Here is an 18,257-nt window from a genome sequence, read left to right as displayed (position 1 = left end):
GCTGTGCATTAAACTGCTGGTGTTTACCCATATTATTGTCAGGAAGTTGGAATTCGTATACGAATATGGAAATCGGAAGCTTATTGGTGGAGCCCTGGTGGTAATTTTTTTCGATTCTCCACTGACTTCCTGGCCTTGTTGGATTCCAACTGTAGAGCACAAATTTGCTGCGGGTTTCGCACATTTCTGCTAGGGAATCTACTTGAGTGACCTTATTGATTTTAAGGAAAATTGCTCTCAGGTAAAATGAATTTTTTTTAAACTTAATTGTTGCTTTAACATTTTCAATTGCTTAATTGATTGTAAAGTTTTTTTGAATGACTGTGGGATAACTTTATGGCTGTGAAAGATATTTTTCAAAAGGCAAAGCATATTTTGATTGTCCTTTCTTTTCTCCCTGCCAATAAGGCAACATCGTGATTCACAAGCCCTGTCACCATCCACGGTCTCACCAATTTAGACCTGGACAGCACTAACCTAGTTGCAATTTTTTGATTGCAATTTCCACAAAACTTGTAAATCCATAGTTGATAAAGATAACAGTGGACAGTTGGCTGCTGGAAGCAGGTTTTAGCTCATTATTAAACATTTCAAATCAAATCAAATGAAGTTTATTTATCATTCAAACCATACATAGATATAACTGAATGAGACGATATTCCTCTGGGGCCGAGGTACAGAACATTTAAAATAGCAAGTAAACTTCAAAATAGTGAGCAAAGAAGTATAAACAACAGGAATTCTGCAGATGCTGGAAATTCAAGCAACACACATCAAAGTTGCTGGTGAACGCAGCAGGCCAGGCAGCATCTCTAGGAAGAGGTACAGTCGACGTTTCAGGCCGAGACCCTTCGTCAGGACTAACTGAAGGAAGAGTGAGTAAGAGATTTGAAAGTGGGAGGGGGAGATCCAAAATGATAGGAGAAGACAGGAGGGGGAGGGATAGAGCCAAGAGCTGGACAGGTGATTGGCAAAAGGGATACGAGAGGATCATGGGACAGGAGGCCCCATTTCACTTCACTTCACTTCACTTCACTTCACTTCACCTGTGAGTCGACTGGGGTGATATACTGCGTCCGGTGCTCCCGATGCGGCCTTCTATATATTGGTGAGACCCGACACAGACTGGGAGACCGGTTTGCTGAACATCTACGCTCTGTCCGCCAGAGAAAGCAGGATCTCCCAGTGGCCACACATTTTAATTCCACATCCCATTCCCATTCTGACATGTCTATCCACGGCCTCCTCTACTGTAAAGATGAAGCCACACTCAGGTTGGAGGAACAACACCTTATATTCCAGCTGGGTAGCCTCCAACCTGATGGCATGAACATTGACTTCTCTAACTTCCGCTAGGCCCCACCTCCCCCTCGTACCCCATCTGTTATTTATTTATATACACGCATTCTTTCTCTCACTCTCCTTTTTCTCCCTCTGTCCCTCTGACTATACCCCTTGCCCATCCTCTGGGTCCCCCCCCACCCCGTCTTTCTTCCCGGACCTCCTGTCCCATGATCCTCTCGTATCCCTTTTGCCAATCACCTGTCCAGCTCTTGGCTCCATCCCTCCCCCTCCTGTCTTCTCCTATCATTTTGGATCTCCCCCTCCCCCTCCCACTTTCAAATCCCTTACTCACTCTTCCTTCAGTTAGTCCTGACGAAGGGTCTCGACCTGAAACGTCGACTGTACCTCTTCCTAGAGATGCTGCCTGGCCTGCTGCGTTCACCAGCAACTTTGATGTGTGTAGCAAAGAAGCATATTCACTTGGGGGGAAAAAAAACATATATACTCCAAGACCCTGAGTGACAATGTCCAGCAGTCAGTGTTACAGTCTCCCAGCAGTGTGTAGACGTACACAATCCAACCTGTCATTACACCGCTCAAACATGGAAGGGCAACACCAATGGAAGAGGCCAGAACCTAGCCGAGTGCAGACACCACACTGTAATCTCTCATCTGGTCTTACAGCAGCATGCAAGACTGAGACTTGAGCTCTAGTCCTTTCTAGAACTGAGGCTACACCACTCCCATGTCAACTGTCTCCACCAGACAAGGGTCACAGGCCTGTGACAGTTTACATTATCACTGTCCGAGACAATCCCCTGTGGTTTTACTGCACCAACTCCAATGCTTCTGAGTGGCTGGCAGCAACACGGTCTGCAGCTAGATCAGCTCCTCCAAACCCAAACTGGCTCCTCCAACATCCTGGCCATGTCCTTTCCCAATACCCCAACCATCTTCTTTCTCAATATTCCAACTGGCTCCTTTGACATCTCAGCCGGCTTCACCACCAACACCAGTCCAGCTACTCTGATCAGTGAGCAGCTCACTGATGGAGTAGCCCTATAGTACTCAAAGTTCTTGAAGTAGAATTGTCTTTGGACTATAAAAACAAATTTTACAAAGAAGAAAGCACCTTTGGTTGGCCCCCAAGAGAGTAAGATGACGACGCATACGAACACCTTTATATTCCTTATATTCCTTTATATTCTTTGTAGTATACCTTTGGAGGAAAAGAAACTTCGTAGTTCTGTTTGCATAATTCCTTACTGTTAATTGCACCTGAGGCATGTCTGAACACCCAGAATAAGCCCTATGCCTAGTGCTTAGAAAATTATATCTTTCTCTGGAATTAATATTCTAGAAATGATTCCATCGCATGTGTTGGAAAAGGTATTGCTTTATTTTAAACATCCTAGCATTCAATGTGAGTCAACCCAAGGGTGTAATCTAGATGTATTAAAAAGTGCCTCTGAATGCATCTGCTGTCTCAGACAAAAAAACTTTTATAATAATGTTCATAAATCCTTGCAAGATGAAAGGAACTTCCTTTGTTAATTTTGTAATTCTAAAAGGAAGATTGAGGAGATAACTTTAGTATGATTTTAAAGTCCTTTTGGTGGAGTATAACACTAAGTACGTGTTTTCTGCCCGGAATTTGGTTTCTCTGGATACTCATGAAAGAATTTCATTGCTTCTTCTCTACCTGGGCATTGCTGCCTCTGTAATCGTGAATTTTAAGTGTGTACACAGCTAAAATATCCAGATCATGATAATCAATGAATCAAGAAGATGGTAACAAATATAGATAGTCATATAATCTTAGAAATGTACAACCCTCCTAATCCATGTTCATCTATGTTAATCCCATTTGCCTAAATTAGACCTGTTTCCTCTGTCTTTCCCGTCCAGATACCTTTTAAATATTGTAGTTATATTTGCTTCCTCTGGCAGCTCATTCCAAATATTCTCCACTCTCTGGATGAAAAACTTAGATTGCCTTTAAATGTCTTTCCTCTCATCTTAAACTTGCCATTTAGTTCTAGACTCTACCACTGGATGAATAAGATTGAATATCTATTCTATCTATGCAGATCAATGCTTTGAGTGATTATGCAGCAAGTTTGAAGTTAATAACTCATCTCCTTCTACCTTAGGCCACGAACTTATCAATCACCCCTGATGAGTTATTAACTTCAAACCTCCTGCATAATCACTCAGAGTTGAACTGCGTGTGCATGTAATGAGAGCTGTATAACTCATCTCCTTCTACCTTAGGCCACGAATTTATCAATCATCCCTGCTGTGGACACTTTCTGGAGGTCCAAGATCTGTATGCTCCATGACCGTTGGACTAAGTGTGTAAATGTAGGAGGGGACTATGTTGAAAAATAAATGTGCTAGGTTTTCTAAAATTGACTCCTTCTACCTAAGGCCACGAACTTATCAATCACCCCTCATATGATCCCTGCAGTATATCACTTGTTAAAGATTTTCAGTCAAAAGATACTCATCCACCACTTCCCTCTGCTGCCTATCACTAAACCAATTTTGTGTCTAGTTTGCCAAAATGCTTCAGATCCTTTGAGCCTTAATCTTCTGGACCAACATATAGAACTTCAGCAAAAGCCTTAATGATGTCTGTGTTCATCTAATACTGTGCTTTCATCAGCTTCCTTATTTATTGTTTCAAAAAATTTAATCATATTTGTGAGGCATGATATCCTCTGCTGACTCTTCCCAATCTGTCCCTTCCTTTTGAAGTGAACATAAATCCTATCCCTCAGAATATTATATTCCACAGGTAATCCTGGATCTCCAATTATTATTCTTATGGTAACCTGTACAACTCTTAACACGTTTACAAATAGTCATGTTTTTCCTTTTTTTTTAAAGGAAGCAGTTTCCTTGCTACACACAACAGATTCTCACTGAGCACTGCAATGAAGTATGGTTCTGCAAGTTCTCCAATGATGGTAGTAAATTAGCAACAGGATCCAAGGACACCACAGTTATCGTATGGCAGGTTGATCCTGTAAGTATCACAAGGCCACAGGAAAACATCTTTCTTAATCAAGTTGAGCCTTTATTGTGTGTTTTTTGTAAATGATTTGGGTCACTGTTTATTGTAGTTTGTCTTAATATTCTCAATATAGGTTTCCCCTCACTATCCGAATGTAGAGCATTCCTATGAAACTGTTCGTAAGCCGAAATGGCGTAAAGCGAAGAAGCAATTACCATTAATTTATATGGGAAAATTTTTTGAGCGTTCCCAGACCCAAAAAATAACCTACCAAATACACATAAAACCTAAAATAACAGTAATATATAGTAAAAGCAGGAATGATATAAGTACACAGCCTATATAAAGTAGAAATAATGTATGTACAGTGTAGTTTCACTTAACAGAATCAGGAAGTTCGAGCCAAAATCGATTCGTTGAAAAAATCAGCATGTACACACGTGCACGTCACGCATGCATACGTAAATGCATTCGCATGTCACACATGCGCACACACCTGCCCACTCAAGGCTTCTTGGTCACGGTAGTCTTTCTCAGAGTAAACACAAGTTTAAAGCAAGCGTCTTTTTTCGTAAAAGTGAAAATCCTCTTTTGGTTAACAAAAACAAGTACTAACGTAGGTCTTTCGTAAAAGCGAAATGTCGTAAAGAGAACGTTCGGAAAGCGGGGAACACCTGTATATCCATATTATAACAACTTGCTTTTGTTTGTAGAACACAGCAATAGGAATTTGTTACAGGAGACGAACTGGCTAAAATGATTGACACCAAAATTATTATCCATCTCTTCCTTTGTAGTTATGTAGGTTATGGTGCGTTATATCCATAGTTAATCCATGTAGTCTTGGCCTTGTCTGTCCTTCAAGACTGTAAACTCTGGATCTCCACCACTTTGAATAATAGAAAAAAAATTCTAAATGCTCCCATAATTTTCTTCCTGTTTGTTAAAGGCTGCAAGTCATTGACTTTACAGCTCAGGGAAATTTGTGTTTAACCTGTCTTGGCCACTCACAACTTTAAACAGTATTGGCAGTGTTGGCTTGATCTCCCAGCTCTTGTTCTCATTTCCTCAGCTAGTAAAGAGAGATTTCCCATATTTTTTTAATAATCATATCTGCTAACACATACCTTCCCTGATATGTTGTGGATGTCTGGACATAAAATTCCTTTATTTGAACTGAGTATCCTGTCATTAATTCTGCCTTCACTTGCCTTGTTTGTTCTCCTCACATTTCATTGATGTTCATAGCCAATCATCCTCACAAAAGTATTAATGAAGCATATTATTTACAAAAGTGTATGGTTTTTATACTTCATTTCTTTCCTTTGAGGTTTTGCCGTCCCTGAAGTATTGTTTGATCAATATTCTTATTTATACTTTGGGAAAAACTTAACCTTACTCTTAGTTAATAATAAAGCTGTACAGCTAAAATAGTTCAAATTTTCCGGTATTAATGCAGCATTATTCATTTAGCACAATGTATTGAAAATATTAAAACATTACTTCATGTTGAATGTCAATGCAGCATTTGGCTTGTGATTCTCCATCCAAACTCAGAGCAAAGAGTTTACTCTCACAGACTACTTTTCATAACCTTAGGACATTTTATTTTTCATTCATTGTTGTAGTTATATTGTAAGAAACCTGACAGTCTTTGAGTACACCAAGCTTTCACAAACAGCTGTGACAGGTTTAATTTTGAAGATGATTAATGGATTAATTGACCAAGACACTAGGGATATTACCCCTGTTCTTTGAAGAAGGCTACAGAATCTTTTACATTCACCTGAAGACTGATCCATCATCTGAATATGACACCTTCAGGGCTGCAGCATGTCATTGGTACTGCACTAGAGTATCAACTTAGATATCTATTTGCTTTTCAAGTGGCAATTTAAATTACAGATTTCTGTCTGAGCTGACAGTTGTCAACTGAGCCATGGCACTTTTTTGAAGTCTTAATGCAGTAGTGCTGCATTGAAATTGGGTGTAGCTTCGTGTCTGCAGCTTTTAAATATTGGAGGAATGAGTCCTTATTTTAGAAAGGTAAAAGTGCAATTGAATGTAGGTGATTGAAGTCAATGTCCATTCTCTTTGAGCAATGTTGTGCATAATCCTAATTTTCCAACTATATTAGTCTGAGGCCTCCGATCAGAGGTGACCGTGGATATTGCATCCGAGCTGTCTAGATATGCAAGCTGGGCAGTACAATATGGAGAGCAAGCTCCCTCTGTCCATGCATCTGATGAACCCAGAGGATGGCAGCATCATTGGAGTTGCCAGTCAGCATTAGGGACTCCAGCCCCATAATATTCCCTCAGGATTTACTCCTGAAGCCTTCCCCAAGAGTGGGTTTAGCCACAAGGCAGCAGAGGTTTGAGATTAGAGTTTTCCTTCTCCGAGATGAGCTGTCAGCCACAGCTGATGAGCCCCCATCTGCCTGAAGCAACTGGTTTTAAGGTGCCAGTAACCCGTCTTTGCCGTTTCTCCTGTCAGTAGAAGTGATTCCACTGGGCTTAGTAGCATGTGAAGGCCTGGAGCTGGAGTTGGTTGTCAGAGGCTATTGGGGCGCATTTCATTGGGAGCATTTAATCTGTAGTGGGAGCTTGTCCCCCAGCTATAACAACCTTAAGGAACCAACTATATTAGTTATGCTGACATAATTCAAGAACAGGCTTTGCTTTTTTTCCTCTGTTAGGACACTCATCAGCTTAGATTGCTTAAGACTTTAGAAGGTCATGCTTATGGAGTATCATACTTGGCTTGGAGTCCTGATGATAATTACCTTTTGGCCTGTGGCCCTGATGATTGCTCTGAACTATGGCTTTGGAATGTGCAGGTAAGGAATGCTCAGAATCTTAACAGATATTTTTATTGTCTCAAGTAACAATTCCTAAGTGACTTTGACACAAACCAGTCCCTTCCTTGTCTGCACCATTGTACCCAAATAGTGGATATTGGAAGTTCCTTGGAGATAATCAATCTAAACAATGTTACCTGTTAGTCTGTGGGAAGGACTTTGTAGTGGTAGCTTCTGCAACAGGTGTCAGTTTAAAAAAAAGTGAGACAGCATTGAAATGAGTGCTGACCTTTTGTAAATTGTTTTTAAATTGAAGTAAAACTGGTGCTCTTCATCAAATATAGCCCATTGTGACTTAAGCAACAGAAAAAATCAAGTGTAGTGATTGAAAAGATGAGGTGGATATTTGGATTGGGGATATAAGAAGTCAGCGTCATTTAGGCACATAGAAGTAGTGCAATTAGCTGCACCTTTGCACGAGAAAATTGCATATAATTTTTTATCTTGCAATTTTTTCATGTACATTTTAAAAATTGAAAGTACCCTCTAAAGCAAAAATAGATTGAATTTCATCTTTTGACTGATTTGAACCAAAAACTTGTGAAATCTTGGCAGGAACAAGTAAAGGAAACCTTGTGCTAGAGTATTGCATTATTGGAAGTTTTCTTCCTATACCTTTGCACTGTTTCACAACACATAAGATATGTAAATATCTAATTACATCTGACATAAGTCACTTTACGTTTAATAGTTAAATTTGTTTTTCTACAGACAGGAGAGCTCAGGACCAAGATGAGCCAATCCCATGAGGATAGTCTAACAAGTGTGGCTTGGAACTCAGATGGAAAACGTTTTGTGACAGGTGGACAACGTGGGCAATTTTATCAGTGTGTGAGTTGTTCATTTTCTATTTAATATCTTTCTGCATACCTCTAAGTAACAAGATCGTATTTTGAAAATAAAAGAAGTACAGATGCTGAAAATCTGAAGCGAAAGAGAAAATGTTGGAAAATATGAGTGATTATTTCTTTTTCTACAGAAGTTGTCTGACTTGTTGAGATTTTCAGCATCTTCTGTTCTTTTGTATTTATTAACATGGTTTGATTGGGCAGTCATGTGGGCATGCTGTTAAATAAACATCATGTGTGCCCTTATTTTGGCATATTGTATAAAAGTTGTATATTACATTCCACTTAAATTCATCTTCCACAGATGCAAAGATATTATGAGCTCTTTAATCACAAAGACTAAAATGACTTATTAATCTCCTTGGTTTTCCCTCAATCCTTGTCAAAATTCCTCCTTTAGCTACATAAGACCATTAAGATATAGGAGCTGAAGTGGGCCATTCAGTCCATCGCGTCTACTCTGCCATTCAATCATGAGATGATCCAATTCTTCCAGTCATCCCCACTCCCCTGCCTTCTCCCCATACTCTTTGATGCCCTGGCTAATCAAGAACCTATCTATCTCTCCCTTAAATGCACCCAATGACTTGGCCTCCACAGCCGCTCGTGGCAACAACTTCCACAGATTTACCACCCTCTGACTAAAGCAATTTCTCCACATCTGTTCTAAATGGACATCCTTCAATCCTGAAGACGTGCCCTCTTGTCCTGGACTCCCCTACCATGGGAAATAACTTTGCCATATCTAATCTGTTCAGGCCTTTTAATGTTCAGAATGTTTCTGTGAGATCCCCCCTCATTCTTCTGAACTCCAGGGAATACAGCGCAAGAGCTGTCAGACATACCTCATACAGTAACCCTTTCATTCCTGGAATCATTCTCATAAATCTTCTCTGAACCCTCTACAATGTCAGTATATCCTTCCTAAAATAAGGATCCCAAATCTGTATACAATACTCCAAGTGTGGTCTCACAAGTACCTTATAGAGACTCAACACAACATCCCTGCTCTTATTTTCTATTCCTTTAGAAATAAATGCCAACATTGCATTCACCTTCTGCACCACCGACTCAACCTGGAGGTTAACCTTTAGGGTGTCCTGCACAAGAACTCCCAAGTCTCCTTGCATCTCGGCATTCTGAATTCTGTCCCCACCTAAATAAGTCTGCCTGTTTATTTCTTCCACCAAAGTGCATGACCATACACTTCCCAACATTCTATTTCATTTGCCACTACTGTGCCCATTCCTCTAAACTATCTTAAGTCTCTCTGCAGGCTCCCTGTTTCCTCAACACTACCGGCTCCTCCACCGATCTTTGTATCATCAGCAAATTTAGCCACAAATCCATTAATCCCATAGTCTTAAATCATTGACATACATCATAAAAAGCAGTGGTCCCAACACCGACCCCTGTGGAACTCCACTGGTAACCGACAGCCAGCCAGAATAGGATCCCTTTATTCCCACTCTTTTCTGCCGATCAGCCAATGCTCCACCCATGCTCGTAACTTCCTTGTAATTCCGTGGGCTGTTATCTTGCTAAACAGTCTCATGTGCAGCACCTTGTCAAAGGACTTCTGAAAATCCAAGTACACCACATCTACTGCGTCTCCTTTGTCTACCCTGCTTGTAATTTCCTCAAAAAATTGTAGTAGGTTAGTCAGGCAGGATTTTCCTTTCAGGAAACCATGCTGGCTTTGGCCTATCTTGTCATGTGCCTCCAGGTACTCTGTAATCTCGTCCTTTACAATCAATTCCTACAACTTTCCAACCACTGATGTCAGGCTAACAGTTCTATAGTTTACTTTCTGCTGCCTCCCACCCTTCTTAAGTAGCGGAGTAACATTTGCAATTTTCCAGTCATTCGGTATAATGCCAGAATCTATCGATTCTTGAAAAATCATTGCTAATGTCCCCGCAATCTCTCCAGCTACTTCCTTCAGAACCCGAGGGTGCATTCCATCAGGTCCAAGAGATTTATCCATCCTCAGACCATTAAGCTTCCTGAGCACATACAGTGGCATGCAAAAGTTTGGGCACCCCTGGTCAAAATTTCTGTTACTGTGAATAGCTAAGCGAGTAAAAGATAAACTGATTTCCAAAAGGCATAAAGTTAAAGATGACACATTTCTTTAATATTTTAAGCAAGAAAACCTTTGCTCATTGCAGCCAAAAAGTTCTATTCAAAAGATTCAAAGGAACATCTAAACAAGCCTGATGCATTTTGGAAACAAGTCCTGTCGACTGATGAAGTTAAAATAGAACTTTCTGGCCGCAATGAGCAAAGGTACGTTTGGAGAAAAAAGGGTGCAAAATTTCATGAAAAGATCACCTCTCCAACTGTTAACCACGGGGGTGGAACGATCATGCTTTGGGCTTGTGTTGCAGCCGGTGGCACGGGGAACATTTACTGGTAGAGAGAAGAATGAGTTCAATTAAATACCAGCAAATTCTGGAAGCAAACATCACACCGTCCGTAAAAAAAAAAAAGCCGAAGGTGAAAAGAGAATGGCTTCTACAACAGGATAATGATCCTAAACACACCTCAAAATCCACAATGGACTACCTCAAGAGGCGCAAGCTGAAGGTTTTGCCATGGCCCTCACAGTCCCCTGACCTAAACATCATCGAGAATCTATGGATAGACCTCAAAAGAGCAGTGCATGCAAGAGGCCCAAGAATCTCATAGAACTAGAAGCCTTTTCCAAGGAAGAATGGATGAAAATCACCCAAACAAGAATTGAAAGACTCTTAGCTGCCCAGAAAAAGTGTTTACAAGCTGTGATACTTGTCAAAGGGGGTGTTACTAAGTACTGCCATGCAGAGTGCCCAAACATTTGCTTTGGGCCCGTTTCCTTTTTTGTTATTTTGAAACTGTAAAAGATAGAAATAAAGTTTTCTTAAAATATTAAAGAAATATGTCATCTTTAACTTTATGCCTTTTGGAAATCAGTTCATCTTTTGCTGGCTTAACTATTCACAGTAAGAGAAATTTTGACCAGGGGTGACCAAACTTTTGTATGCCACTGTACTTCATTTCCCTGACACTCTTGAATGTCCAGTGTACTGCAGATGTCTTCCACTGTGAAGACTGATGCAAAACATGCATTCAGTTCTTCTGCTATCTCTGCATTTCTCATTACAATATCTCCAGCATCATTTTCTATTGGTCCTATATCTACCGTCAACTTTTTACCCTTTACATACTTAAGAAAGCTTTTAGTATATTCACAGGTACAAGATAGTTTACATAGTATAAATAGAAGCAAAAGTACACCTTATGATCCTGTGCAGTCTTTCAGTAAGATTGTGATGGATCTTGTACCTTGTACAGATTGTTAGCATATCTGTGAAAGAGAAGCCGAATTGTCATTAAATTGTCATTTAATCAGAACCAGGAGGAGGAAAGCCAAATTTCTGTTGATTTCTGACAAAGAGTTGCAGACATGAACTATTGACTGTTTCTCTTTCCACTGTTGCTGCCTGACTGGGTGAATGTTTCCAGCATGTTTCTGCTTATATTTTAGTTTTTGAACATCTGCAATTCATGTTGAATTTTTAAACCAAGTTAGTTTTAAGAAGCAGAGAGGATGGAGGGGGGCGCAGGGAGGGATAACTAGAGCAAATGTAGTACCTGTGATTGAGATTGCCATTATGACAAACTATTGATGAAGCCATTTGGTTGATTGATTAATGAAGACAGAAAGCTCACACAGAAAACATGTAAGTGCTGTGAATTGTAGCCCACCTGATGAAAGATGAAATACTGAACACCTTTGTTTTGGGCCATAAAATAGCATAAAAAAGAATATAGAATCAGAATCAGGTTTATTATCACCGGCATGTGACATGAAATTTGTTAACTTAGCAGCAGTTCAATACAATACATAATCTAGCAGAGAGAGAGAGAGAAAAAAATAAAATAAAATAAAACATAACAAACAAGTAAATCAATAACATATATTGAATAGATTATTTTTAAAATGTGCAAAAATGGAAATACTGTATATTTTAAAAAGTGAGGTAGTGTTCAGTATTATAATGACTAATCTGTCATTGGACTCAACTACTACTCTCTGCTAGTTACCCGTAGCTCTGAATTCTCCGATCTTTCGTGTCTGAATCCATCTTCTCCTTAATGATTTCTAGTGATTGAATGTCTGGTGAGATAGTGTTGCTGTCTCATATCTCTAGCAATCCAGGTTCAGTCCTGATTTCCAATGTTACCTTAATGGTTATTCTGTGACTGCATGGATTTCTCCAGAGGGTTTCTGTTTCCTTTCATGTCCCAAGATTTTGTGATCATTATAAAAGATGGAACAGTACAATACACCACCTACCATATGTGCACCAATACCAATCTAATTAATCCCATCTGTCTTTACATGGTAAGTATTTCTCTATTACCTGCCTGTCCAAGTGACTTTTAACCATTATAGTATCTGCTTCTATAGCCTTCCCTTGCAGCATGAGGCACCTACTGCTCTCCATGGAAAAAAACTAAACTTGTTCTGCAAATATTTAAAAACTTGCTCTCCCCTCACCTTAAATCTATACCCTCTAATATTTGGCATTTACACCCTGAATCATCCTTTGGCCACCAGTGCTCCAGAGAAAGCAATCCAAGTTGATCCAACCCCTCCTATAGCTAATATCAGGCAATATTCTAGTGTACCCTCTGCAAAGTCTCCACATTCTCTTCTGTAGTGTGACTTGGCTTTGGAGTACATGGACAACAGCAGTATGTACTTCACATGTCTGTTTATTAATTACAACTCATTATCCCCTCAGTACTAATCAAAAAGCTTCAAAACCTGAGCTTCCCTCTGCAACAGGAACCTTGACTTCCTCATTGGGAAACCACAGTCAGTGTGGATCGGTAGTATCATCTTCTCTTCACTGATAATCCAGGCCCACATTAAAGATAGGTGCTTAGCCAACTGTTCTCTCTATACTCAATTGTGTGGCTAGGCACAGCACAAGCATTCTGTAAGCTCACTGATGACACTACCGTTGTTGGCAGAATCTCAGATGGCAACAGAGGCGTACAGCAGGGAGAGAGAGAGATAATCTAGTTGAGTGGTGTTGCAATAATAACCTAGCCCTAAATGTCGGCAAGACCAAAGAATTGATTATGGGCTTAAGGAAGGGAACGCACAGCAGTCCTCATTGAGAGTTCATTGGTGGAAAGAGTAAGCAGCTTCAAGTTCCTGGGCCCAGCACATTGATGCAGTCATGAAGAAAGCACCCAAGGAGCTATACTTCATTAGGAGTTTGAGGGGATTTGGAATGTCACCAAAAACTCTAGCAAATTTCCACAGATGTACAGTGAAGAGCATTCAATAGGTACATTTAATGTCAGAGAAATGTATACAATATACATCCGGAAATTCTTTTTCTTCGCAAACGTCCATGAAAACAAAAAAGTGCCCCAAAGAATGAATGACAGTTATATGTTAGAGCCCCAAAACCCACCCCCCCAACTCCCCCCACCCATGCACAAGCAGCAACAAGGCAACAACCCCCCACCCCCACCATCACCAGCAAAAACAAAGCATCGGCGTCTCCCACCAAGCACTCAAGCGAGCAGCAAAACATCAATAAAGATACAGACTTGCAGTACCCAAAGACTACTTGTTCACCCAGTATTTGACATACCCCAAGCGCCCCCCCTCCCCCTCATAAGGGAAAAAGATGACCCCATTTCACAGTGAGAGGGACATAAAACAACTTCACTGTTTTATGGTGTTAAAAGTCTGTTGCGTCACTTTTTCTGAGCTCTGTGCCACTGGGCACATGGCCAACAGCAAACCTGCTGCTTCCGATCTTTCGTGTTCTCCTGCAACACATCAGTGGGCAGCAGCGGCACCAGCCTTGAATCAGTCCGCCTCCAGAGCTATGAAAATCCGGCACCCTGAAGGCCCACTAGTCTTCTAGGCTGTGTCCTTGGCATATCGGAAACTGACGGATCGTGAGGCCCTGAGAGCAGGTCCCATTCCTGCAAAGAACCAAAGTCAGAGTGTAACTCCAGGTCAGGATCTTCAAAAGAACCTTGAAAGAGTGAAAAAAGAGATATCAAAGATGGAAATAAAGCTGTTTCTGAAGATGCAAGCAAAGGAGTCTCCATTTAGCACCATCATCACTCCGCTCCACCTTCACATTCTTAATGGTTGTATCATTGCCTGATATGGAGGTTTCAGTGTGCAGGATCGAAAGACGCTGTGGTGTGTTGTAGACTCAGCCAGCTCCGACACGGGGCACAGCACTCCCCACCATCAATGACATTTTGAAAGGGCCTTAATACTGAATGCAGTAATGTTGGGTAACTCTGAATCGGTTTCAGAACTGACCAATTTTACTCTAGGTCATCCAGAAAATATTGATCCAATATTTCTGTCACCATTAGTGTTACCTGACCTGCTCAACGTTTCCTACACCCACAGGTTTGCAACCAGATCAATTTCACTTTTTTTTTGTGTGGGAAGGGATATATTTGCAGTCTAAACTTTTTCAAGAGACAGTCATAAGATGAAAAGCATCCCCATAGATGAAGATGAAAAGCATCCCCATAGATGAAGATGAAAAGCATCCTCCTAGCATGATGTTACCTCCATACCTGTGGCAGAGGAGGTGTGTACATTGTGGGACATCTTGGCACAGAGCAGATACTACTTCACTTGTTGATTGGTTCTTTCTGATTGCCCCTTTGGTTTGGATGATAGCCAGAGGACAAACTCACTGAGGTGCAGAGGAGAGAACAGAAAGTTCACCAGAAGCAAGAAATGAATTGTGGACCCTGGTCTGATTCAATGTCCTGAGGGAAGCCATGGAGGTGAACTATATGTTGAAGACCCAGGTCTACTATCTGAGTGGCTGACGGAAGCTTGGAGAGGGCAATGAAGTGGGCCAGCATGGAGAACAGATCCACCATTGTCATAATCACCATGGCCCCATCGGAAGGCAGCAAATCCATGATGAAAGCCATGGCAATGTTGGGCCATGGCCATCAAAGGCCGCTGGTTGGAGGAATTGGACTTGGTTCATTGAGGGCAGGCATCGATGTGCTGGTGTATATCTGTGATCATGGTGGGCCACCAGAACCAATGTTAGAGAAAATCCAGAGACAATAATGCACTTGGATAGCCAGAGAAGGGTGAGGGGTGGGCCCACTTGAGTGTCTCAGAGCGCACGGCTGCCAGCACTTGCATGCAGTTCTCATGGGTGTCAGCTGGTACAGGCTTGTGCTTTAGGGTTTGGCGGATCTGGTTCTCAAGACAATGATCTGGGAGGGTGGAATGATGGGATGAGGATCGATATCAATTTCAGCTGGGGTGAACTGTTTTGACAGGGTGTCCACCTTAGTGTTCTTAGAGACAGATCAGTAGGAGATGATGAAGTTGAATTGCTTAAAGAAGGGGGCCCAGCAAGCCTGACATGGGTAGAGTTGGCAAGTCTGTTGTATGTTTTTTTGAGGTTTTAATGATCAGTCCAGATCAGGAAGGGCTTGGTATTTCCCAAAAGCCATTATCTCCATTCCTCCAAGGTCCATTTAATTGTGAGTAGCTCCCTGTCTCCTACTCTATAACGGTGCTGTACACAGTTTAACTTACACAAGAAGAACGCACAGTGGTGTGGCTACACGTACGGGCCTCGCTTAAAAAAAGAAGGATGGTCCTGGTGCTCACATCAGATGCGTCTACTTCTGCCACAAATGGTCCAAAGAGCTTTAGATGGTGGAGGATGGAAGTGGTGGTGAAGTATCTCTTGATCTCTTCGAAAACGTGGTTTGCAGCAATAGACCAGGTTATCCTTGAGGTAGGTGACTTGGTGAGAGTAGCGGTAACTTAGCTGTAGTATCAGATGAAACAGCTGTAGAAATTGGAGAATCCCAAGAAGTATCCAACGATAGGGCACAATTTCTCTGGGTCCAGAGTTATGCCTTGGGGTGAAAGGACATAACCCAGGAAAGAAATGACTGGGGTGTGGAACTAGCATTTCTCTAACTTGTACAGTTGACTTTTGAGGAGACACTGAAGGACTGAATGGATGCAACAGACGTCTTGAGGGGCAATGGAGAAGATAAGGATGTCATCGAGGTAGACACAGATACCATGTGTAGCATGCTTCAGGGGATATCATTGATGAAGGGTTAGAAAATGGCTGGACTGTTGGAAAATTCAAAAGACGTCACTCCGTATTTGTCCTGGCCAGTGGGTGTTATGAGCACCATCTTCCTCTCATCCCCATAGGAGATGCGAATCAAGTTGTACATGTTCTGTAGATCCATTTTGGTGAAGATCTGGGCCCTGCATGGTGTTTTGAATGTGATACCCATCAAGGGGAGAGAGTAGTAATTCCTTATGCTGATTTTGGTGAGTCCACAGTGGTCGATGCAGAGATAAAAACCCCCATCTTTCTTTTTGACAAGAGTCCTGCACCAGCTGGGGACTGGAATGGTCAAATGAAGCGATGATGTAGCAATTCAGCACTGTAGTCATTCATGGCTAGGGTCTAGGAGGGAAGAGGGAGAATTGGTGACCTCAGGGAAGGGTGGTGCCGGGAAGGAGGTCAATTGTACAGTCATTTTTTTGTAAAGTGGCAGGGTGCTGGCTTCCCTCTTACTGACGGTGATGTCAAAGTCATGGTATTCCTATTGGAATTTAGTGAGGTCAGTGGTTACCTTCGTCTCCAAGGATTTACGGTGTGATGTCAACTGAGGTTGCAGGTAGCTGATCCAGCATGCGAGTCCCCACTTCAGCAGTGAACCAGATGACCAGGCAAAGTGAGGATCGAAAGTGGAGATCCAAGGGTAACTTAAGATCAGAGGAGTGTTGGGTGAGTCGATCAGGACAAATTAGGCGGACTTGCGATATTCTCCGATGCTCATGTGAACAGGCTATATGCATACTCTGATCATCTCATACCCCAAGGGAGGTCTGTCATGATGCAGAAGGGGTGAGAGGCTCATAGAATGTCCAAGCCGCACACAGAGTCTGGTCCATAAGTCTGTGCCAGAATCCAACAGAACTTCCTGTGCACATAGAGGTGTTGGAGTGTGGAGAACAACAGAGGGAGCAAGTCAGGCTATGGTGCCAGATCAAGGGGCTGGGGGAGGCCCTTCTACCTGGTGGTACCATTTCCCAGACACGGTGGGCATTTAATGTACTGGTGGTCGACTGCTCCACAGTGGGCACATAAGGTGTTTCTCCACTGACACTCACACTCTTAACAGTATTAATGGAGCTTTCCCTAGGTTCTGAAGGCATTGCTGAGGAGGGTCCTGCAGCCTGAAATGGTTCTGGGAACAGAACTGGGAGGCTAGCTGATGATCTGGAGGGTCATTCCATGAGATGCGTATTGATACAGAAGGGCAGAGTGGTGAGGCATTCGAGGTCAGTGGGCATCTCCTGGATAGACAATTTGTCTTTCAAGTGCTCCTAGAGGCCATGATGGTAATGGGCCAGCAGCGCTTCCGCATTTCAGCTGCGCTCGCCACAAGTGTCCTGAATTCCACAGTGTAATCCAGCAATGTAAGCACTGACGCAAGCAAAGTATCCAATCCAGTGACAACCTTTCCACTTCCCGGATGTGTGAAATCCCAGTGCATCTCAACAGTGAATTCCTTATATTTATTGCAAGTGTTGGTTTTATTGTCCTAGTGAGTGGTGGCCCAGGTTAGAGCTTGTCCAGTCAAGAGAGATGGCAAAAGCAATCTTGGCTGTAGAATACTAAGCTAGCTGGAGCTTGAAGTGTAAGATGCACTGGGACAAGAAGTTGCGGCATCGGATTGAGGATCCATCAAGAGTGTTCGGGCACCAGAATCTGAGGTTCAGGGGGAAAAGGTTAATTGTTGCGGGATTGCTGTATTGAAATGGAGAGTTGGAAGAGAATGGTGAGCAGATGGTCATTGGTTTTCTGCTGCTTCTGGATCATGTGCTCATCATACTCTGCTGGGTCAGTGGATGGTTCACGCAATCTGTCAGGAAATGTAGAGGAGGCTTGACCCAAAAGCAGAGCAGCAAACACAATTCAGAAATGAATGATAACTTTAATAATAGACTCAAAAACAACTAGCTACTAAGGCCACAAAATAAGACAGAACAAATACTAAATACCACAGGCAACAATGTAACTGAAGGCTAGGAGCAACTGCTCGAGGCTAGCTGGTTCAATGAGTGTACAAGGGTTATGGATGAGAGCTGGGTTTAAATAGGCTGCAGGTGATTTGGAAATGAATGGTAGGT

General features: G+C 41.9%; 1 protein-coding gene across 7 annotated transcripts in view; it reads left to right on the top strand.

Moving 5' to 3' along the window:
* Nucleotides 1-18,257, top strand: part of LOC140192866 (WD repeat-containing protein 26) — a 156,746-nt gene that overhangs the window by 95,523 nt on the left and 42,966 nt on the right. For all 7 annotated transcript variants that reach the window (XR_011884474.1, XR_011884476.1, XR_011884475.1 and 4 more), the window contains exons 7-9: nucleotides 4,177-4,315; nucleotides 7,002-7,142; nucleotides 7,875-7,994. Coding sequence is in view for 3 of the 7 variants with exons in the window: in XM_072250363.1 (XP_072106464.1) it covers nucleotides 4,177-4,315; nucleotides 7,002-7,142; nucleotides 7,875-7,994 (400 nt within the window). In the remaining 4 variants the exon portion in view is untranslated. The remainder of the gene's footprint in view (nucleotides 1-4,176; nucleotides 4,316-7,001; nucleotides 7,143-7,874; nucleotides 7,995-18,257) is intronic.

The sequence above is a fragment of the Mobula birostris genome, unplaced genomic scaffold, assembly GCF_030028105.1.
Source record: "Mobula birostris isolate sMobBir1 unplaced genomic scaffold, sMobBir1.hap1 scaffold_287, whole genome shotgun sequence".
NCBI lineage: Eukaryota > Metazoa > Chordata > Chondrichthyes > Myliobatiformes > Myliobatidae > Mobula > Mobula birostris.
This window is presented reverse-complemented; position numbering and strand designations above follow the sequence as displayed.